At 36.2% G+C, this 24,711-nt stretch overlaps 1 protein-coding gene across 1 annotated transcript in view; it reads right to left on the bottom strand.

Annotated features, from left to right (window-relative positions):
• Positions 1-24,711, bottom strand: part of Dnah14 (dynein axonemal heavy chain 14) — a 322,525-nt gene that overhangs the window by 25,295 nt on the left and 272,519 nt on the right. Inside the window, 5 exon segments of the mRNA XM_078022909.1 lie at positions 3,105-3,326; positions 6,442-6,544; positions 9,760-9,970; positions 13,478-13,634; positions 20,212-20,297. Of these exon segments, the coding sequence (XP_077879035.1) occupies positions 3,105-3,326; positions 6,442-6,544; positions 9,760-9,970; positions 13,478-13,634; positions 20,212-20,297 (779 nt within the window).

The following is a 24,711-nucleotide window of genomic DNA, read 5'->3' as shown; positions in this document are numbered from 1 at the left end:
AATCCTTGTCTGATTCTAGATTTTATTTGAAACAATTTTTTGTGTTTCACTATTTAGAATAATATTCACTGTTGTTTTGATAGTCTTTGTCATATTTAAATAGTTCCTTTAATCCTAACACTTCAGAGTTTTTATTAGAAATGGCTCCAAAATTCACAGTAACTTTTTTACATCTGTTTGTCATATAAATTAGGATTATAGATCTCCAGATATTGAGTCATTCTTACATTCCTAGACTAATCTCAACTTATCATAGTACATTATTCTTTTGATTCATAATTGAAATCTATGAATACTTTATAGAGAATTTTTACATTTCAAGTCCTAAATAAAATTAGTCTATAGTTCTTATATATACTATTACCTTTCTGTTGGTTTCATAAAAGGAATTGGGAGATTGTCATCTTTTTCTAAGGTCTGTAATACTTTATTTTATTTATTCATCTTAATGCATTTTTTTATTTTTAATTTTTTTAGATATACACGACAGTAGAGTGTATTTTGATTAAATAGCATTAATGCCATCGGTTACAGTTCAGAGTAAACTAAGCTGTGAGGTGTCTCCTTGAGGTGTCTTCTGAATGTCTTTAATGGCAATTGGTTGATTGAAAATTTCCAATTTGGATCATTCATATTTTTTAGGAAATCAATGACTTCATTGAAATTTTAAAATCTCATTGGATCAAAAATTAAAATTTGAATTTTTTCCTTCTACTATTTTAGTATACTTCATTAATATTGGTTTTATTCTTTATTTCCTTAGTATTATCTACTTCTTAAGATGAGTATTAATTTAACATATTTCTTTTTTTAATAATGAAGACATTTAAGGCCCTATTTTTTCACAACTATAGCCTTTTTACTGTCATGTCCTTTTTAAATATGGAGTTGTCTCTCATTGTATTCGAAGTATTTTGTGATTTCCCTTTTCATTGAAAAAATATTATTCTATTGTCTGATGGATGTACAGATATTTAACATAATGATCAAGAACCCAAACTTTAAAAAAAATTTTTTTAGTTGTTAATGAACCTTTATTTTATTCATTTTTTGTATGTGGTTCTGAGAATCGAACCCTGTGCCTCAAACATGCTAGACAAGTGCTCCACCACTGAACCACAACCCCAGCCTGAGAACACAAACTTTCAGACCATCTTTGTTTAAATTATGTGCTTCATAATTCTATATTTCAACTATAAAATAAGGCTAATACTATATTCTTTAAATGATTGTGAGGTTTAATTACTCCATAAAGTGCTCCTTCTATTAAAAGAAAGCACTCTTAACAATTTTGTGACTGTTAAATATTCTTTAAAAATTCTTTCTTTCTTTCACCTATTTGATGCTGTCTTTATTCTCCCCTTGGTGGTGCTGGGGCTGGAACCCAGAAGCTCACACATGCTGGGCAAGTTCTCTACCACTGAGCTACACCCCCAGCTCATTCTCTTTGGTGCTTTTTCAGCTTAAAGTCCACTTTGACTCATTCATATCGCCATTCCTGCTTTTTAAAATTTCTGTTTCTTTTTTTGGTAGTTTCAAGGTTTGTTTATCAAGTATATTTATTATACATAGCATACATTGGGTCTAGTAACCAATATTCTTGTCTTTTAATGAGGGAATGCAGTTCATTTAATAAAATGACTGATAATATTCCTTTCGTGTTGTTTTATGCTATGACTTATTTTATTTTATTGTTTAACTTCCTCCCTCTTAATTTTGATGGTTTGATCAAGGTGTTATTTATTTTCTTTGTTTAATTAAAGACATAATGGCTTGGGGGTATGCTTAGTGGTAGAGTGCTTGCCTAGCATATACAAGGTTTTGGGTTCAATTTCTAGCACTGAAGATAACAATAAAAAAAAACACATATTGTTTCTACTAAAGATTACTTTTCTTTTCCTTGAATTCATTTCCTTTTTTCAAATAAAAAGAATATATCAATTATCTATGTACCAAAGTGTCTAATATATGGCACAAATATTTCCTAATGTATTGTTTGTCTTGCCTAAGCTTTGAATATGTCTGGACAGAAATGTGTGTGAGTTCATATTCCTTGACAGATCTCCAAAGTGTAGCTCTTTTATATTATATGCCTGATTAGGCACAGAAACATCTACTTTGGCAGTTGAGCCTGCAGCAATATGCTGGGCTCAAAACAAAACACAATATAATAAAACATTAACGACAACAAAACACAAAACCCAGAAAAGCCTGATGAAGACACAGAGAAGGTGATCCAGATTTTCCCAGAAAAGTTTTAAAATCTGCTCTAATGTATAAATGAATGGGTAGTCAAGGGTGCAATGGTCTGTGCTGAAAGCATAGTTGTGAGAAAATTAACTTGGGAAACATTTAAACGGGGCTACTACCTGTCTACTTTAATGATGAAGTAAACACACTGCAATAAAGCACATAGGAGGTTCTATAGAGGGTATTAAGCTAAGCTCCCTTCCCAAAATGAGTCATTGTAACAATCTCTCTTTTACTTTATTTGAATAAGAAATACTGACAAACATTTTTTTTTTTAAAAGAGAGAGGGACAGAGAGAGAGAGAGAGAGAATTTTAACATTTATTTATTTTTTCTTAGTTCTCGGCGGACACAACATCTTTGTTGGTATATGGTGCTGCTGAGGATCGAACCCGGGCCGCACGCATGCTAGGCGAGCGCGCTACCGCTTGAGCCACCTCCCCAGCCCCCTGACAAACATTTTTAGGGTGACTTTATGTGGGTCAGGCACAGTTCTCTGTGCTTCCTTCTGTTAACTAGTTTGCATCTTCTAGGGGCCCTGTACAGTGGGTAGGACATTTATTCCCCTCCTGCTCTGCTTTATTTCACCAAGGAATCTAAGACCCAGAAGGGTTAATTACCCTGCCCAACAGATTAAATACTTGTACGGCTGTAAGGGGTGGGGCTATAATTTGATTCCAGAAATGCTGGCTTCAGAATCTGTTTTTAAACATTAGCTTTTTTTGCCTAGTTACAGGGTTTGTTTCTTACCACTGTGTGGGACACTGAGTACATATGGAGACACACAGTAGGCTCTCAGCTTGTATCTTATTGTTATTCATTTGTTATTGTTGGTTCTGAAGAGACCTCACTTACCTCCAAGTCTGAAGAAATAAATTTATAAGCAATATTCCAGCCCCATGTACCATAATTTTTTCTTTCATTGATCACAGCATTGAAAAAACATAGGCTGAATAATAGTTTTTTCCACCATTGTCCACAGTTGGGGTTTTCAAATATCTCTTCTGTCACCTCTCCACTTCCACCAAACATTTGAAGCAAATTGCTTTTCAGTCCCTGGATAGGTTCCATGGCAATCTTTAAAGCAGATGGGAATGAAAATGCCATGTGAATAGAGAAGCAGGCACTGGGCTTTTTTGTATAGCACTGGTATGAGAGCTAAGTATGTAACTCTTTTCAACATTCACTGGCAAATAAAAAATACTGTTTATTCTTTTGCCATTTGAAAATTTCTGTAATAGGCTTGTTCCAGAGTTTCTACATTGTTCCAGTTCACATTTTAAAATGAGGAGTACAGCATTGTTATTAAAAACACTTCTGTTTGCTTAAGCATAGGGTTTGGGGAACAGCATTTTAGAATGTTTGACAATGAAGGGTTCCTGCAGTGTAAACCTACACATGGATGGCAGCTAGGGGCGATAGCTGCAGATGCAGTGGGTGTCAAATCACAGGATTAACTGCCAAAAGTGTCCTTCAGTACACATATGAAAAACGAGAGCAACAGATTTGGTGTTACTAAATTGTTTTGATTACATTTAGAATCATTTGGTTGATTTTTTTAACCAGAATGATTGAAATGATGAGAGACTGGGTGAGGTGGAGAGGGAATCAATTAGAGGTGTTTTTGAGAGTCTGTTTTTTAAATCTGAAACTGAAGGGTCTGAAGTGTTACCTGACTTACACAGTTTATATATATATATATATACACACACACACACACACCCAAGCTATGAATGGAACTATTTTCCATATTCATCAGCAAATAAAAATTGCATTATGTTTATTATACATAACATGAACAATAATTGCGTGGATATGTATACGTCATATAAAACTGAGTGTATATGCATATATGTATATATATACATACATGTACACACATGTGTATATATATATAAATATACACACACATATGTGTGTGGACATGAAACTTCTGAATCAAGGATCAAATTGATTATTTACTCACAGAATGGCTCATATCATTTCCCTGCCGGTATCCCACAGGTTATGTACTGAGGGCCACATGCAAATATATCGTGTGTGTAGAGTGGGGTTTGTACTATGGGAGAGAATCTGAAACTTTGTAACTTGAAGTTTTTATAGAATGGCTGGTATTGTAGCATCTCTTCCCCTTCAGGGGTGATAGATAGACTTTTGCTTTGGAATGTAAACAAATTCTTTCTGGGGAAGAGACAGGTTTCTAGGTTTTTATAGCCTGGAGTGTAAGCAAATGGCTTTGGGTTTCATTATCCTTACAATGCAAGGCAATGGCTTCAGGAGAGAGAGAGAAGACAGGCTTCTTTACATCTATTTCCCTTAGAACATGAGCAAATGGATCTGGAAGTGTGGGAAGTGCACAGTGGATGAGATATTCTTTATCTTCCCAGGCATATTTGCCTTTCAAGCATCCTTGAATGCAGGTTGCCAGTGATCTTTGCTCAGAAAAATCCTGAATGTGTAGAAATGAGAAAATATTCAGAGTGTTGTTTGATGACTGCCGTGACTGATTCTTTTGAGAAACTCCTTCTCGTGTCTCTAAAGCAGGTTTCTGCCCACCCCTTAAGAATTATAAGTGAAGGGAAAGTGAAAGAGGAGAAAAGGAGAGGGGAAGGGGATGAAGGGAGTGTGATGGTAGGGGGAATTTGATTTCTGTGACAGCATTTTATTTTATCACATAGATGCACCATAATATATTTGACCCTTTACTAGAAGTAGATCACTTCATCAAATTATAAGAAATTTTAGAATTCTGTCTTTTCAATATATAAAAATTCCCTCTAGTTTAATGGCTTAATCTCTTTTTGATCCTACATTGTCAGCATTGTATGAGAATGGTTATTTAGTGCCCTTAATAGCACTAATGATATCATAACCATCCTTAATTTTTGTTAATTTGATGGGCTGTCTCATTGGTATCTTGTCATTTTGATCTGTGTTTCTCTGATGTGTAGAGGCTGAACTTTTTTACTTTTTTCATGGTTACTGACCTCCTATATCTTTTGCTCATTTTTATGAGCTATTAGTGTTTTCCTTAATTATTTGTAGGTACTCTTATTTATGTATTAAGAAAGTTGCCATCTCTGTCTGTATGGATAATGGCATATGACAAAATCCCATACAATTTTACATATGCAGTAATTAAAACTATTGGGATCTTACAGTAGAATCAGAGCAACAGTCCTAATTAAAATAAAAGACCTCCAGAAACTCTCTGTTCCTCTCTGGTATCCTTTAATTCCCTGCATTTGCTACCTCTACTGTCCCTGCCAACACTCCCAACTCCTGGTCAAAGGATAAAGGTAGTTTAAGGTCATAATCTGCCAGACCCTGGGAGACAAATGGAATATCCTAAGTCAAATGGGAGATGTTGGATTTCTCCAATCCATATTCTGAAGCCTGCTCTGGGGGCAAGAGTATTGGGAAGCGGTTCTGGGTAAGAGTACACAGGAGATGGGAAAGAGCTGGGGAAGAGTGTGACAGGGAGAAACTTCTAATTTCAAGAGTGAATCTAATTTTTTCTCATACTAGTTGGGTCTTTATGAGGAAGCACCTCATGCCCCTCATGTCCTCCATCCCACCCCAATTCTGTTAAAGTCAGAAGTGTGTGCAGACATGAGTCTAGCATAGCACTCTGCTTATGCCATTGGTCAGTTTCTCTGCTATTAGGTCTCGTTCTCCTCTTTTGGTCACCTGGAACCTTGGTTAACAGAATTGACTATGTCTTAGTATTTACTCAACCTCAGTATTGGGGGGGATATGAATAGAAGTTTCCAATATCCTTTTAGAGTTTTTTGGTAAATAGCCTCAGTCTGCTGTCTGCTAGAACTTTCCAGAAAAGAAATGAAAATTCCATAAGTGGAATAGAAATTTGAAAAAGGATCAAGAGTTCAAAGCCAGCCTCAGCAAAAGCGAGGTGCTAAGCAACTTACAAAGGACAAGTAAAAGTCAAAAATTGTATATTTTAACTTATAATAATTGGAAGCCTAACATCTTTTTTTGAAAAAAAATCCAAATTGTGAATTATTTGAAAGCAGAGATCTCATCTACTACTTTAGCTCCCCTCCTGTCCTTAGCACAAGGCAAAGTACAAAGCAGACACTCAGCATTCTGGAAGTAGTACTCTTCTTCTTAACTCAGAGTAATGAAAGCATGATGACTTACAATATTAAAATAGGTTATATTTTGTTTTTACCTTGATACTCTTTTGAAGGATGGGGGCTGGGAAAGAACTGTCTGTCTTTGAACTTAGCCAGAGCCTAAATTCAGGGTCTAATGTCACATTTCTTCTATTAAGTCTGCAAAGTAAAAAAAAAAAGTATAAATATTTTAATGTGAAAAATTTAAACATATTCTTAGAGTCATAACATTTTAATGTTTGAAGTAACCTTAGGAATCATTTTAGTGCCAAAGATGTTATTATATTATCATACGAACTTTCTTGTTTTACAAGAATTTGTACAAGACTCATCAATTCCCATTTTTAAGAAGTAGCTTTCCAGCCAAGTGTGGGTGCATGCCTGTAATCTCAGTGGTTTGGGAGGCTGAGGCAGGAGGATCGCAAGTTCAAAGCCAGCCTCAGCAAAAGTGAGATGATAAGCAACTCAGTGAGACCCTGTCTTTAACTAAAATAAAATAAAATAAAAAAACACAGCTGGGGATGTGGCTCAGTGGTCAAGTGCCCCTGGGTTCAATCCCCAGTACCACCCCCCCAACAAAAAAGTAGCTTTCCCTCTTGTAAATACAAAAATCTATATATACTCACTTTATATTGTAAAAAAACTTGTAAGAAATTACAAATTAAGAACAAATTGCATTGGTTAAATCTAGGAGAACTGGAGATCAAAATAAATCAAATGATAGTAACAGATTGAATTTATTTATTTATTAATTATTATTTATTTATTTATTCATTGAATAAAATGGGAATCAATGAATTCATACTGATATAATAAATGAATGAATGAATAGGGGAGAAAGAAGCATTTTCCCTTATAGATAAAAAATATTTTGCATATCCAATGCTGGGGACTGAACCTAGGGCTTTGCTAAGTGCATGCTCTGCAACTCTACAACTGAGCTGTTTAGCTAATCTTCCAGCTAGGTATGGACATCTCAGCCTTGACTAAATATGTTTAAGAGGAACTGTGGAGTTAAAAAGCAAACATAGAAACCTGAATCAGAACTTTTTCCCTTTCATTTTAAAGGAGTTTATTTATTTTTATTTTTGCAGCACTGGGGATTGAAGCCAGGTGTGCTCTATCACTGAGCTAGACCCCAGACCTTCTTTTTAATTTTAAGACAGGGTCTGGCCAAATTGCGGAGGCTGATCTCAAACTTGTGATCCTCCTGCCTCAGCAAAATAGCTGGAAATAGACACATACCACTGTGCCTGACTTTAGTTTTTTCTTTTTTTGCAATAAAAGATATTGGGACAAGTTCTAACTGACTAAGTTCTGTTGACCAGATAATCAATTAATGTACAGTGAAGTTTTTTGGGGTCAAGTGGAAATTTGCTTTCAAATGATTTGGAAAAAACTCCATATATATGTATATAAAAGAAATGAGAGGATAAATGTAAAAAATTGGGAAATAGAGATGAAGAGGAAAGGGTGGGTTTGTATTGTTCTTATAACTTTTCAGCAAATCTGAAATTATTTTTAAAAATTTAGAAAAAAACCCCGAAAACAATAAAAGCAAAAAATAAAAAAATCACTGAATGCAAATTGAAATAAAAGGATAAAAATTACCTGTATTCCCACTAGGTGGGTTTAAGTACACTTTTCTCTTTTTTCCTCCTTCTGACCCACTTTCGTTTTCAAATAAAAAATTACACTGTATATATTGTTTCTAGCTTGATATGTTTTCATCCTGGCAATAGATTATAAACTTATTTCTTTTGTTCCTAAATTTAAGAAATATTTCTTAACATTTTCCCTTCAATCTGTAGTTCCTATAGTGGTAGTCTTAAGTATTTAAAGGCTTGATTTATAAGAATAAATTTCTATCAGTCATACACTGATTATATTGAAAATGTTATGTATCAGGAATTACTCTTATTAAGACTTTGAAGTTCTGTTCTAAGGAACATTTCTATAATATCTCTTTCTTTTTAAAAGGTATCTTCCTCTCTCTCTCTCTCTCTCTCTCTCTCTCTATATATATATATATATATATATATATATATATATTAGTTGTTGATGAACCTTTATTTAATTTATTTATTTGTATGCAGTGCTGAGAATTGAACCCAGTGCATCACACATGCTAGGCAAGTGCTCTACTACTGAGCCACAACCCCAGCACCCCTCTCTCTCTCTTTTTAATAAGACATCTTTCTCTGCTATTGAATTGTCCCTCTCTACCTTAATGATAATGCAAATGATGCTACAGTGTTTGTCTGGTCAATGCTATATCTCCAGCACCTGGAATGATAGTTGGCAAATAACAGATGCCCTATAAATGCTTTTTAAATGAATAATAAATGAAAAACATGGTAGAAATTATTGTGTTATCTTCTAAAATATGTATCTACTGATATTGTATAAGTACTGTTTGTCTTCTGGCTCTGAAGTGACAGAGTAAATGAGAAAAATAAATACTTTTCAATAGTTTTTAAAGTGCTAAAAGGCTGGGTGTGGTGGCACACACCTGTAATTCCAGCAGCTGGGAAGGCTGAGGTGAAGGATCGTGAGTTCAAAGCCAGTCTCAGCATTTAGTGAGACTCTGTCTCTAAATAAAATACAAAAAAAAAAAAAAAAAAAGGACTGGGGATGTGGCTCAGGTTTAAGTGCACCCGAGTCCAATCCTTGGCACAAGGGGGAAAAAAGTGCTAACAGAATAACAATCTGAGAACAGCATGAATGATATAAGGAAAGTGATTTGGAAATTTAATTCCAGCAGTTGGTTTTATAGTTTCCTTGCATATGCACAAAGCATAAAAATAACAGCATGAAGAGACCCTTATTTTCACACATTTACTCTACAATGTTATTCATACAAAGTAAAACAAAAAAAGTAAGCTTGGAGAAAAAACATTGTACAATATAATTGGTTAAAACCTTACTAATTCCACACATTGCAAAATTTTCAAAGTATAGCAGTCAATTCACTGCAAAAACGAAGGCTAAACTTATGGAAAATAAGAATAGATACTAAATACAGACCATCATAAGTGTGGATATCAGGCCTTATATTGTGCTTCTTGGAATCATATACTAGTTTTAAAAACTATGTTGCTAATCTAAACATTGGCATATATATTGTGTATATGGCATACATATCTATCTATTGAGAGTGAGAGTCTGGGAGAAAAAGAGAAAAGTGATAAATGCAAACAAAAACTAAAGAGACCATATTTTTTTCTTAATCAAAACCTATATTCTTAGTTCTTCTGCAAGAAGATAGCTTAAATTTCCTCTGTGGAGCCCAACACACTATTTTATCATTGTTTATGCATTCCCTAGTTTTGGTAATTCATCTGATCCCTTATAAATAAATATGAAACTCTTACGATTCAACAATGGTGCAGAGCTTTGGCATGAATGACCCTGCAAGGTGGCAGTTCTGCAGGAAGACCCATTGATGCCTTTTAGTTAGTGCCTGAACAATGAGGTCTTCTGCTTCGGTTGCCTGGCCATGACTCAAGGAAATCATGGTCACGTGTTCCGTTGTTCCTTTTAATTCTTGTGCAAATCTCAGGAGAATATTGGTGAGGTCAATTCCTGTGTAACAAAGAGAGGTACATAAAACCGTAAGCTCATATAATTCTCTATTTAAAAACACAATGAAGGATCAAAGCCAGCTCCAGCAATATATATGGACTGGGGATGTGGCTCAGTGGATAAGCCCAAGTTCAATACCCAGTACAAACAAAACAAAACAAAACAAAACAAAAACCCACAATCCAGAATTTATTGACTGGTGGTGAGAGAAGGTGTAGCCAATTGTGGAAAGACTACAGGTTTTGGAATTGGAGCCCAGAATTCACATTTTGTCTCTGCCACTTTCTAACATATGGGCATAATAATATTTACTAAAGCAGTACTAGTTGATTATCTACTCCTTCATCTTCTTACCCCTTCCTCTTCTGTTAGCTGTACTCCTGGGTTGCTTGAGATAACTGTGTACCTTGCTAAAATATTATAGTTTAGCTAATCTTCCAGCTAAGTATGGACATCTAGGTTTTTGTAAAAAGGTTTTGACAGAAATAGAAGCACTGTGTAAAACTTTGGGTATCTTCTTGAAGGGAAGAGGTGTGACCCTCTTCCTGTCTTCCATGCTGTTGTTTAGCACATGAGGTGATGGCTGAAGCTCTAGCCACCATCTTGGGCTAATTCTTCAAGAAATAGACAGCAATCCTAGAGCCTAAACACAGACATGCACCTGGGGCACTTCTGGATATGGTTGCCTAAACATGGATGTGCACCTTTGGAACTTCCGGATCTCAGGGCCTAAAAATGGACGTGCACCCGAGGAACTTACAGATCTGGGGGCTTAAACATAGACTGCACCAAGGAACTTCTGGATCCAGGGGCCTAAACATGGAAGTGCACCTGAGGAATCTCTGGATCCCGGGCCTAAATATGGACGCTTGAGGAACTTTTGGATCTGGAGGCCAAAAAATGGACACCTGAGGAACTTCCGGTCCTAGAGCCTAAACATGGATGTGTACCTGAGGCACTTCCGGATCCAGGTGCCTAAACGTGGACGTGCACCTTTGGAACTTCTGGATCCGGGGGCCTAAACATGGATGTGTGCCTGAGGAACTTCTGGATGCTACGGCCTAAACATGGAGGACTGAGGAACTTCCGGATCCGAGAACCCAAAGATGGACGTGCACCTGAGGCACTTCCAGATCCGGGTGCTTAAATGTGGACGTGCACCTTTGGAACTTCCCGATCCAGAGACCTAAACATGGATGTCTGAGGAACTTCTGGTCCTAGAGCCTAAATATGGACGTGCACCTGAGGCACTTCCGGATCCGGGCGCCTAAACATGAACAACTGAGCAACTTCCCGTCCTAGAGCCTAAACATGGATGTGCACCTGAGGCACTTCCAGATCCGGGGGCCTAAACGTGGATGTCTGAGGAACTTCTGGATCCAGGGGCCTAAACATGGACACTTGAGCACTTTCAGATCCGAGGGCCTAAACATGGACGTGTCTCTGGGTCCTTGTGTCTATAAAGGGCAGGGTGTGATTCTCAGAAGGAATGTGCCCCATGAAGAGGAGTGGAGTATGGGGCCTGTTGGGGGGCAGACTGAGCTGTTGCACCCTGAACTTGAATGTGATGGTAGCCTTACTTCCCGGCCTTCCCTTGGGTGTCACTTCCTCCCCTTCCAGGCGATGCCGGGGAGGAAGTGAGATCAGGCGCAGGGGCCAGGCCCTGAGGAGGGACACCGTCTTTCTCCTCCCTTAGCGTGGCACCCGGCCTGGCTGGGGACAGGGACGTCTTGTGACACTGGCTGCCTACTGCATCCCTGCCCCAGGACCTCAGGGACCACAGTTGGGGACAGTCGTTGATTCTCCCCTAGCCGCTGACCCTCAGTCCCGGGGTCTGCCCAGGGAGAGCTCTGTCTCACAGAGGATCAGGGGGCCCCTGTGACCTGCTGCTCCTTACCCACCATCATCCTGGGCAAGCACAGATCAGGACACCAGATGCTACTGAGAGTGACATCTCCTAGATGGGCCACTGGGGACTTTGCCTCTGTCCCCAGGCCTCGGACACTGGATGATTCCCCCCCACCCCAGAGACAGAAAATAACCCCCCACTGCCCAAGACTTATTTTTAAGCTTTGGATTCTGAAATTTTCCTGCTGCCACCTTCTTTGTGAAGCCAGTTTTTCAACAGAGACAATATTCCGGGGGTGGGGTGGGGGACAACAACATGGAGTTAATCAAACCAAGCTGACACATGTGGTCCTCCAAGAGAAATCTGGATTGGAGAGAGAACAGCCATTCTCAACTGGCGAAATAGTGAAGTTCCTTTGTCCTTATTCTGTGTAAGAAATATAAATAATCTAATGTTAACTCATCAAATTATTTTTGATGAGTGCTTGGCTCATAGGAAAACTGATTCTGTTTTATGGAATGAAGTGTTACCTGATTTTAAAATTAAAAATGAAGCCAATTAGGATTAAAAAAAAAAAAAAAGAAATAGACAGCAAAGTTTCCGAGAGTGTGTGGTATAAAGCTAGGTGCTTTATGTGGAAACATTCCAGGCTCCCCGTTAGAAAGCCTGCAGAGGGAGATATCCTAGTGTTTGCCTAAGGAAAGTTTGAAAATGTTGAATTCTAAAGACACATTTCACTGGGAGACTATGAAGATGAAAAGATAAAGTATTTTGCTTAGAAGAAAATACTTAGGATTTAGTAGTTTTGAGTAATAAAGGGCCAATTCTGGTAGATTATTTCACAATATATATTCCGTACAAGTCAATGTTAATTAAAACAGTTAATAAACATAAGGGTAATCCCAACTTTTGGATCAATGTGTTTGGAAGGTATTTTCTGCACAGAAAATTAGCACTAGTAGATTTTTTCCATGTTTGTGTGTCCAGGAAGTTTTGTTTTTATTTGTACTAATTAGCTATACATGATAGCAGAATGCATTTCAATTTCTTGTACACAAATGGAGCACAACTTTCCATCTCTCTGGTTGTACACGATGTGAGTCACACTATTAGTGCAATCATACATGTACCTAGTTAGGGCCTCCTTCCACCATCTTTCCAACTCCCATACTCCCTCCCCTCCCCTCACTCCCCTCTGTCCAATTCAAAGTTCTTCCATTCTTCCATGCCCCCGCTCCCCATTATGGATCAGCATCTACTGGAAGTTTTATTCTTCTTTGTTCTTTTATACTTTTTAAAAAAGATTCTTTTTTTTTTTTTTTATCTGAGATTAAAACTCAAGGGCACTTGACCACTAAGCCACATCCCCAGCCCTATTTTGTATTTTATTTAGAGATAGGGTCTCACTGAGTAGCTTAGTTCCTCACTGATGCTGAGGCTGGCTTTGAACTTGAGATCCTCCTGCCTCAGTCTATGGAGCTCCAGGGACTATAGGTGGAAAGATTAAATCTTGATACAGTTTAAACCAATCCCTTTTCCAAAATGTTTAAATAGTAGGAAACTATTTTAAGAAGAGTGTAACCTGACATTGAACCTCTTTCTTCATATCTGGTGACTCATACTGTTATCATAACCTTCACTTTCCAGGAAGAGCTTACCATTGGAGTGAATAAAGATCAATGGAGTTTTGGCAGTGGATTCTTCATATGATTCTTTCAAATTAATTCCAGCTCCGAGAAGAAATTCACTTCCCATTTTTTCAGTTACAAATGTTCTCACTGCACTGGTTAAATGTTCTGGTCTAAGAATTTTTATCTGAAAGAGAAGACATGGAAGAAAAGGTAAATTAAAAAATCACCCAGGGATATACTCCCCATGGTCAAATAAAATAAAAATAAGAAGTGTTCATGACTTGGCTTTTCATTGAGAGTTATTTGGTATTCCTCATGTTGGGAAGGCTGAATGAGAAAGGGTCTTTATCTGATGGAAAAATTGCCACCATGCTCCTGACCCTCATGTGGTCCTTCCTGATTCCAGGGCCACCTTGAGCCTCTGTCCCTTCTACACTCAGAAGAAGATCTTGTTTTGATGTAAAGGTGCAATTGTTCTTCCTGATTCTACAAAAAGAGACCTTTCCTACTTTTCTTCCGCTCTGCTGTCTATGTTTAGAGCCAAAAAGACTCCATGGTGCTGGGGTGGGAAGATCCAGGATTACTCATCTGGAAGAGTAGTAATTCTGCCATTAATAAAATGAAGACAAATAGCACAATCTTGGTAAGCTTAAGCAAATAGAACAAAAGAACTGAAAAGAACTCTAGGTGAACTAAAATATTTTGGAAACAGCATCTTTATAGTAAACAGAAGCTCAGAGCTTATTGGAATTCATTGAAAATTTCAAAACTGTTTGATGTATAAACTATTTATGTGCTATTTTTATACAGAATGACCATAAACTATGTTCTTTCTGTGTATGTTCAGATCTCCATTAGGTAAAACAAAGTTGAAACTGTATATGTCTTTGGGTCTGTGCAGATATACTGGGTTGAGCCACAGGAAATTGCCATTTTTGTAAGTGTAAAACTGTCTGATATTGGCAATTTCAGGTTTAAAATAATATATTTAATAACTACATAGAATTTTCTTCTGTGACCTTTTGGAAAACCAATCTTAAATTTAAATTTTAATTAAATGTGACAAATAATTTAAGAAATAAAAATTGGCAGCATATAAACAATCTGGGATCCAGTAGCAGAGTGAGACAGATTTAGACCCAGACTCAGTAAATCCAATTAATGAGACTCTGGTGAGTGACACAAATGATTATGTGTGGTCCCATGACACCATCATTGCTGAGAATCCAGGTTTCCAAATATGATTATTATCCTTTGTCACTGCCATGCTACAGGCTCCTCCTGATCCATCAAGCATTCATTACATTTTTCCACTGTTGTAGTTTTTGTTTTGTTTTGTTTTGTTTTTGCAGTGCTAGGAATGAGACCCAGGGCCTCACATATACAAGGCAAGGGCTCTACGACTGAGCCACTTCCCTAGCCCTCCAAGGTTGTAATTTCTAACCCCGAGCATTTTCCTTCCTTTCCTGGATTTCTTTCTTTCTTCCTCCCGCCCACCACCTATCTATCTTTCTTTCTTTCTCTATCTTCCCCTCCCTCCCTCCTTCCTTTCTCCCTCCCTCCTTTCCTTTTTTCCAAGGTATGAAAAAGAAAAGAGAGAGAGAAAAAATGGAATTTTGTTGAATTAAATTTCTTTTCTTTTTAAAAAAATTTTTTAGTTGTAGAATGATACAATACCTTCATTTATTTATTTTTAATGTGGTGCTGAGGATCAGATCCAGTGCTTTACACGGGCTAGACAAGTCCTCTACCACTGAGTCACAACCGCAGCCCCTTGTTGAATTCAATTTCACAATCTCTCTCTCTCTCTGTCTTTTTTTTTTAGCTCTACTAATTTTTTTGTGGTTTTATTTTATTTTTTTATGTTCTTTTTAGATATATATGACAGTAGAGTGTATTTTGACTTTTATTATACATACATGGAATATAACTTATTCTAATTAGGATCCTGTTCTTGTGGTTGTACATGATGTGGAGTTTAACTGGTTGTGCATTCAAACGTGAACATAAGGAAGTCTTGTTGTGTGTTAGCAACCACACATAAGAGAGAACAGTTGTACTTTGGTTTTTTGGGGTTGACTTTTTTCACTTAGCACCATAGCCTCCAGTTCCATTCATTTACTAGCAAATGCCATAATTTCATTCTTATTTATGGCTGAGTAATATTCTATTGTATGTATGTACCACATTTTCTTTATCCATTCATCTGTTGAGCACCTAGGTTGGTTCCACAGCTTAGCTATTGTGAATTGAGCTACTCTGAATACTGATGTGGCTGCATCAATATATTATGCTGATTTTAAGTCCTTTGGGTGTAAGCTGACGAGTGGTATTGCTGGGTCAAATGGTGGTTCCATCCCAAGTTTTCTGAGGAATTTCCATACTGCTTTTGAGAGTGGTGTAACAATTTGCTGTCCCATCAACAACGTATGAATGTACCCTTTTCCCCCACATCCTTGCCAACATTTATTGTTGCTTGTATTTTTGTATTCATTCCATTATGACTGGAATGAGATAGAAACTCAGTGTAGTGTTAATTTGCATTTCTCTAATTGCTAGAGATGTTGAACATTTTTTCATATGTTTGTTGATCAATCACATTTCTTCATGAAATGCCTGTTCAATTTCTTTGCTCATTTATTGACTGGATGATAATGATGATGATGATGATGATGATGGTGATGATGATAATGATGATGATTTTTTTTGTGTGTGGTAAGTTTTGAGTTCTTTACATATCCTGGAGATTAATGTTCTATCTGAGATGCAGGTGGCAAAGATTTTCTCCCATTCTGTAGGCCCTCTCTTCATGCTCTTGATTGCTTCCTTTCACTAGCTCTTTTATTAACAACAAGACATTTTCAATTAATAGAGCAATTGCTATATCAATACATTTTTTGCTATGTTAATTAATATAGCAAGTAAATTAATTTGTCAATTAATATAGCAATTATCTTATTGTCATCTTTCCCTGCTATTTTCAGTCCAGTAGGCTGTAGTAGTGCAGAGAGGTGAAAATAAAACAGTCCTTGCCCTCATGGACCTTTGACACACTTTTTCTGGGTCACTTTTTTTTCTGTTATATTTTAATTTAATCTCTGATATGGCAGTCTCAATTTCTGATTCTCACAGGTCAGGCCCAGTGTCCTAATATGTATAACAACATTTTCTTAATTCATATCTTCTGACTTTTTATTTAGAAAACAAAACCACTAAATTCATAAAGTTTCTAGTTCATAAAATAAAATCATCAGAAGCTTATTGGAGAAAGACAATGTAGCACAGACTTTAAAATCTAATTAATTTTCCAGGTAATATATATTTGCCAAATAAAATTTATGTAATACAAAAAAGGTATAAAAAAGTGAAAAAAGTCCCAAGATACTACTATTTTTTTCTGGTGATTTTTTTTGGGGTACTAGGGATTGAACTCAGGGGCACTTGGCCACTGAGCCACATTCCCAGCCCTAATTTGTATTTTATTTAGAGACAGGGTCTCACTGAGTTGCTTAGTGCCATACTTTTGCTGAGGCTGGCTTTGAACTCAAGATCCTACCTAAGCCTCCCAAGCAGCTGGGATTACAGGCATGCACCAATGCATCCAGGTTGTGATTTTTTTATAGACATTTTCTACATTTTCTAGCATCTTCCTATTTATCCTCCTTGTCCTATACAGATTGTTCAGTTTTTCATTTGTCAATTAATATAGCATAAATATATTTTCATGTCATCATAACTGCCATTGACCTACATGTAGAGGTATTAATCTGTCCAGTCATCAGAGAGATGATATACATCATTGAAATGGGTTGGGTAGAAGAAAAAATTTCTCTTCTATAAGAAAAATAAAAATGCAAATATGATGCTAAGTGGTAACTAACATAAAACTTCAAAGCTGGGAAGTAACAGGGAGCAGCAGGGATGATGGGACTGACATTCCTCAGCTCTAGCTCTTGTTGCCATTAAGGATGGTGGGTTCAGTAGTGCTTCATCTTTTAATTTTTCAATAAACTCAAAAATCTTGATTATTATATGAAATCTATCAATTTGCAAATTTTGGTCTCAAAACAAAACCAAAAAGCAAACATATATGTGTATACTGATGTTCATAGCAGCATTATTTACAATGGCCCAAAAGTGGAAACGAACCAAGTGTCCCTCAATGAATTCATGGATAAATAAATGTGATACATACACATAACAGAATATTAGTTTTAAAACAGAAGGAAGTTTTGACACATGCTGCAATATGGATGAACCTTGAAAAATCTTATGCTCATTGAAATAAACCATTCACAAAAAGACAAATATTGAAGCACTGGAGACAAAAAGTAGAATGGAGTCGTCAACAACTGTCAGATGGAGGAAGAGGGGCATTATTGTTTAACAGGTACAGGGTTTCTTTTTAGGAGGAAGATAAAGTTCTGGAAATGGACATAGGTGATGGCTACATAATATTGTGACTCTACTTAATGACATTGAATGGCATACTTAAAAAGGGGTAATCGGAACTAATTATAAGAAATAAAATAAACTATGTATATTTTTATCACAATAAAAAATGTAGAAAACAATTTACTTTGAGATATAAGTGTACATATAGTAGAGTAGAGGACATGGAGCCCGGGAGGGGAAGGGGAAGCACTGGGGAGTGAAACTGACCAAATTATATTATATGCATGTATGGATGTTACAATGAGCCCCACTATTATGTAGGATTATAATGCACAAATAAAAAAGTAATTAATATGAGTACACAGAACTTAAACATAATATATGAAATTTATTTTAGATACTTTTACTTAAAAACTTGGAAGTTGCTATTGTCTGAATGTTGGTGTTCCCTCAAAATTTATATGTTGGCCCCTAATCCCTAGTGCAATAGTATTAAGGTGGTGGGGAGTGACTTAGGAAGTGACTAGACCATGAGGGCTCTGCTGCCTTGAATGGACTTGGTGCCCTTATGATGAGGCTGGAGGGAGCCTGTTTGTCTCTTCTACCATGAGAGGACAAGCAAGAAAAAACCACTTGTAGGCAGAGAGCAGCAGTCACCAGATGTTGAATCTGCAAGAGCTTTGATCTTGGACTTCTCAGACTCCAGAACTTCGAGCAATAAAATTATTTTGTATATAAATTATTAATTCTAAGGTATTTTGTTACAGCAACCCAAATTGGACTAAGATGGAAATTCTCTACAGAAGATCTTTTTAGGTTCAAATCCATTTGTTTCATGATAAATTGCACTTGAAAATTGGAAAAAAAAAGACAAAGCTGCAGGCCAGATAAAACAAATCTATAAGCCAGATGCAGCCTTCCCCCCTCCCAATCTCTTATCTTCAGTGAATATTAGTTGTTAGGGTCCATAAACAAGTCAAGATGGCGCCTGGCATTTTGCCAGAGGGAGTGGTTTGAGAAGTAATACCAGCGAGCCATTAAGATGATAGAGATTCCTTAATGACTGACTGCTGTGTCTAGATTATGTCAATTAAGTTAAGCTGTGTGTAATCAAGATGATGATTCCTTTTTGGTTGACTGCTATATCTAGTTTATGTTAATTAAGAGAAGCTGTGTGTAATTAGTTATGTGTATATATACCCCTACTGTCCTACAATAAACGGCTCCCACTCCTGCTGTATCAACCTTCACAAGTTCCTTGTCCCCCCCCCCCCTGCCGCCCCCCCCCGGTAATTTAGCTGCAGTCAGACTGTGGCAATTAGTGTTGCAAGAGTAGAATTTAAGGCAGAAATCAAAAGGAGGATTACTGGTTGTCCAGGCTGGCATTTACATAGAGTTGAGGTCAAGAGAGGAATGAAATGAGGAGTTTACCCCTCACTAAAGCAAAAGGTAAATGTGAAAATAAAAAAGGTTTTTTGAGGTAGTCAGAATGAATTTAGGATGATCTACTTTGGAAAGTATAATATAATGGGACTTCTGAGAGTATAGATTTCAGAGTCAAACTGCCTGGGATCAATCCTGGCTCTATTAGGCCATTTCTGAGCCTTGGATCACCTGTAAAATGGGAGAAATAATCTTGCCTATCCCCTAAGACTATTAAAAGCTTTAAATAACATAATGTATGTACAATGCTTAACACACACTAAACTTTCTAAAGCCTAGGTCTTATAAATGACACCTGTTCACATGCCTAACCTATCAACCTTCTATCCTTCAACCAGATTCCAAAGCAATTGAGTTTGGAAGAGGCAGGCATAGTATCACCTTTATTAATAATAAAGAACATATTTGGGGTGGTTTAGGTGTGAGGCAACACTGTACTTCCTGCTACTGAACCCTGTAACTAGACACACTTACCTGTCACAGCAAGGCTGGGAAGCCATCAACCTACCTCTATAGGACAGGGTCTAAATCCTATAATTTATGGCTTGGAGAAGCAGAACAGAACATGTGCTCTTGGCATCCAGTGTAGACCCAAAAGGGGATAAGGAAGAAAAGGCTGAGCCATGTACTCTCAATTAATGTCTCAAATTTATCTGTCTTATAAGTCTCCCTCCCCCCTTCTCTAGGAAAGAGCAAATAAGTGGGCAGAGATGCAGGAGTGTTTCTAACTGGACTCCCACCACATGAAAGGGACATTCAGGGTGAGTGGAGTGTAGGTGCTTCCCTCTAATGTTAACATTCATCAAATGTTAGCTCTCAGAAATCAATATTTTTGCTTATAAAATATTAATTTTATAGGGTTTAAGTTACTAAAAGCGCTCAAAACATCTGGAATATTAGTATTTTCTCATAACACATCTTACCAAAATAAGTCTTTGAAATGGAGTGAGTTTCTCCCAGGGAAAAGTTGTAGGATTACACATTTCTTCATTTTCACTCAAAAGTTCACCTAGATGTCATTGAGAAAAAGAAACTGAGATTAACAATCAAATACTTTGTATCAATAAGAGATGTCACAATACAAAATTTTATTATAAAATTATGAAGTTAAAAAAGGACATGATTGTCTTAAAGTGAGCTTTATTTCTATAGAATTTGGTGCATTACTAACTATCCTTTGTACCTCAAAAGCAGTAGACATTAAGGTAGATTTAAATTCCAATTTAGTCCAGCTGAAGTGGCTGCTATAATAAAATGTTGGGCAGCTGAGGGAAAAATGGAGAAAGCAAAGGGTATATCTAGAGTTCCCTCTCTTCAGTATTGGGAACTGAACCAAGGGGTAGTCTACTGCTGATTTTCATTTTAATTTTTTATTATAAGACAGGGTCTCGCTAAGTTGCCCAGGTGGGCCTTGAGCTTGTGATCTACCTGCCTCAGACTCCTGAGTTTCTGGGATTAAGGGAAGGAGCCACCAAGCCTGGCATAGCCAACACTTTATAATCTGTTCCTGCAAATGTGAGTTCTTTCAATATATATAAACTAACCAATTACATAGGAAATGAGAATCCAATGGAAATTCAACAAAGATTATCAAAATTTTCAAAAAAATATATCTCTTTTGGACCCTTCTTCTCACCATCACGGAGTCCTGCTGCATCACAGTCTATAGCAAATTGAGAGCCTTCTGGTCTTTGTTACCAACTATCCCAAATACAGTTATAAGTTTCACCTACCTTTTATTTCTATGGTATTTTCCCAAAGTCTAATTTTAAATACAACTTTCATTATCAAAATAGCTTTTTTGAATAAGGCTAATATTGGTTTATTGATCTTAAAAAAAGCACCCATGGTATGTGACAATTTAGTTACAAATGGATAAATTTGGGGTTATTTGCAAAATAAAACCATCTTCACTTTACAAAAGGTTCTAATAAATCTAATATAGAGACTGTTTAAGTAAAAAGCACTGTTTAAAGATCTTAAATTATAATAAATTATAGGTACCATGTAGATTAGTGACAAAAGCAACAAAATAAAGCAACAATGACCCAGAGAGAAAATGAGGGAAGGATATTCTCAAATTAGAATTGGAAATCAAAAAGCATGAAACATGTGATCAACAAAATTTGAACATTTGTGTAGTACATATACAATAAACAAGTCTAGTAGAAAATGAAAAGGTATAGAAAAACATTTAAAGACACAAAAAGTCAGTTATTAATAACATTAATAGAATTCTTACAAATTCTACAGAAAAACAGGGGTAGGCAAACTCAAATTGCCAGTAAACATCTTAAAAGATACTTCAGCTTGCTAATAATGGGAAATTATAACTCAAGTATTTTAAGTTTTTTCAGATGGGCACAATTTAAAAAAAGACCAATATCTCAATTGGATAAAAGATATTCATATTGCTGGTGAAAATACAAATTGAACATAGACTTTTAAATAATCAACCTGGAAGTAACTATTAATAAAAAATAATTAATTTTTTTATATCTTTGTTTCATTTATTGATTTTGATGTGGTGCTGAGGATTGAACCCAGTGTCTCACACATTCGAGGCAGGCACTCTACCATTTAGTTACAATCCCAGCAATAATAATAATAATAATAATAATAATAATAATAATAATAATAATTTACTTTTGACCAGCATTTCCACTTTTGGAATTCTATCTCCTATAGAGATAAGAGTAGAGGAAATTTGTAAGAATGCTTATGTTATTGCACAAGTAATTATACATTTTAGCAAAAATCTGGAAGCAAAATGAAAAAAAAAAGTGGAAGAAAACAAATTAGATTGTAACTCAAGTGGGGATGAAACAGATGGAAGTGGCAGGGAAAAACAGAAGAGGTGAGTTCAAAGTGGAAGAAGAAAACAGAAAAGATATGATAAAAATATCAAGTCATTTAAACTGAAAGTGAGGTCCACTTCCAGGGAATTTTTAGAACAACATATTTGTTTTATAAAATGAGGTGCATATGTAGGCTTATTTAGATTTAAGTTTCAAAACTAGTGTAGTGTATTAAAACTATCATCTCTACAATATCTAATTTCTTATCAGTTTCTTAATAATCCTATTTGACAAAATACAGCATCCACTTATGTTTAAAGCACTAGAAAAACTAGAGATAATAGGAACATACTTCAACATTGAAAAAGGTATAGATGGCAAAACCAAGGCCAAAATCATTCTAAATGGAGAAAACCTGAAAGAGTTCCCTCTAAAAACTGGAACAAGACAGGGATGCTCTCTTTTACTACTTCTATTCAGCATAGTTCTTGAAACACTAGCCAAAGCAATTAGGCAAAAGAAAGAAATTAAAGAGATATGGACAGGAAAAGAAGAGCTCAAACTATCTCTGCTTGCCAATGACATGATTCCATATTTAGAAGACCCAAAAAACTCCACCAGAAAATTTCTAGAATTCATAAATGAATTCGGCAAAGTAGTAGGATATAAAATTAACACTCCAAAATCAACTGCAATACTATATACCAGTAATGAATCATCTGAAAGAGAAATTAGAAAAACTATTCTATTCCCAATAGCCTCAAATAAACAAACAAACAGCCAACAACAACATCCTTGGGAATCACTATAACAAAAGAGGTGAAAGATCTCTACATGAAAAAGTACAGAACATTAAAGGAAGAAATTGAAGAAGATCTTAGAAGATGTAAAGATCTCCTATGTTCTTGGATAGCCAGAATCAATATTGTCAAAATGGCCACACTACCAAAAGTACTATACAGATTTAATGCAATTCCTATTAAAATCCAATGATGTTCTTCATAGAAACAGAACAAGCAAAAAAGCAGTCATGAAATTCATTTGGAAAAATTTCGCCTAGATTAGCCAAAGCAATCCTTAGTAAGAAAAGCAAAGCAGGAGGCATCACAAAATCAGATGTTAAATTATACTACAGACCTATAATAACAAAAATAGCATGGTATTGGCACCAAAACAGGCATGAAGATCAATGGAACAGAACACAGAGACAAACCCACATAAATACAGTTATCTCATACTAGACAAAGGCACTATAAACATACATTGGAGAAAAGACAGCCTCTTCAACAAATGATGCTGGGAAAACTGGAAAGCCCTATGTAACAGAATGAAATTAAACCCCTATCTCTCACCATGTACAAAACCCAACTTTAAGTGGATCAAAGACCTAGGTATTAGACCAGAAATCCTGCACCTATAGAAGAAAATGAAGGTTCAATTCTCTAACATTTTGGATTAGGAACTAACCTCCTCAACAAGATTCCTAAAGCACAAGAAGCAGAATAAAAACCCAACAAATGGCATAGTATCAAACTAAAAAGCTTCTTCACAGCAGAGAAAACAACAGCATGAAGAGAGTTACTGAAGGGGAAAAAATCTCAGATAAGGTGTTAGTTTCCAGGATATACAAAGAACTCAAAAAACTTAACACCTCCAAACCCCCAAATAACTCAATCAATAAACATGCAAAGGAACTAAACAGACACTTCTCAAAAGAAGAAATCCAACCATCAACAAATGTATGAAAAAATGTTCAATATCTTTAGCAATTAAAGAAATGCAAATTAAAGCTACACTGAAATTTCCCCTCACTCCAACCAGAATGTATCGAGAAAATAAGTAACAATAAATGTTGGTTAGGAAGTGAGGAAAAGTGTACACTCATACATTATTGGTGGGACTGCAAATTAGTGGAACCACTCTGGAAAGGAGTATGGAGACTCCTCAAAAACTAGGAATGGAACCACCATTTGACCCAATTATTCCACTCCTTAGTATACATCCAAAGGAGTTAAAATCAGCATACTACAGTGATGGAGCCACATCAATGTTCAGAGAAGCTCAATTCACAATAGCTAAGCTGTGGAATCAACCTAGGTGCCCTTCAACAGATGAACAGATAAAGAAAATGTGGTATATATACACAATGAAATAATACTCAGCCATAAAAATGATGACTATAACATTTGCTGGTAAATGGATCAGGAGACAATCATGCTATGTGAAATAGCCAATCTCAAAAAAACCAAAGGTTGAATGTTCTCTCTGAAATATGGATGCTAACCCCCAACAAGTGGGGAGAGGGAAAGAATAGAAGTTCATTGGATTAGACAAAAGGAAATGAAGGGAAGGGAGAAGGAGTGGAATGAGTCTGACATAATTTTCTAAGTATGTGTACAAATATACCACAGTGAATCTCAACATTATGTACATCCATAAGACTAGGATCCTAATTAAAATAAGATATATTCCATGTTTGCATAATTATACCAAAATGGATTCTACCATCATGTATAACTAAAAAGAACCAATAAAAATGTGAAAAAAGTCACTTCACAGGATTACTAGGAGGGTTACATTGAATGAAACATGTGCCTAGAACAAGTTTACTTTGCCTCACTTTAC

This window comes from Ictidomys tridecemlineatus, chromosome 10 (assembly GCF_052094955.1).
Source record: "Ictidomys tridecemlineatus isolate mIctTri1 chromosome 10, mIctTri1.hap1, whole genome shotgun sequence".
NCBI classification, from domain to species: Eukaryota; Metazoa; Chordata; class Mammalia; order Rodentia; family Sciuridae; genus Ictidomys; species Ictidomys tridecemlineatus.
Note: the sequence above shows the minus strand (reverse complement) of the source record. Positions and strands in the feature narration are given on the sequence as shown.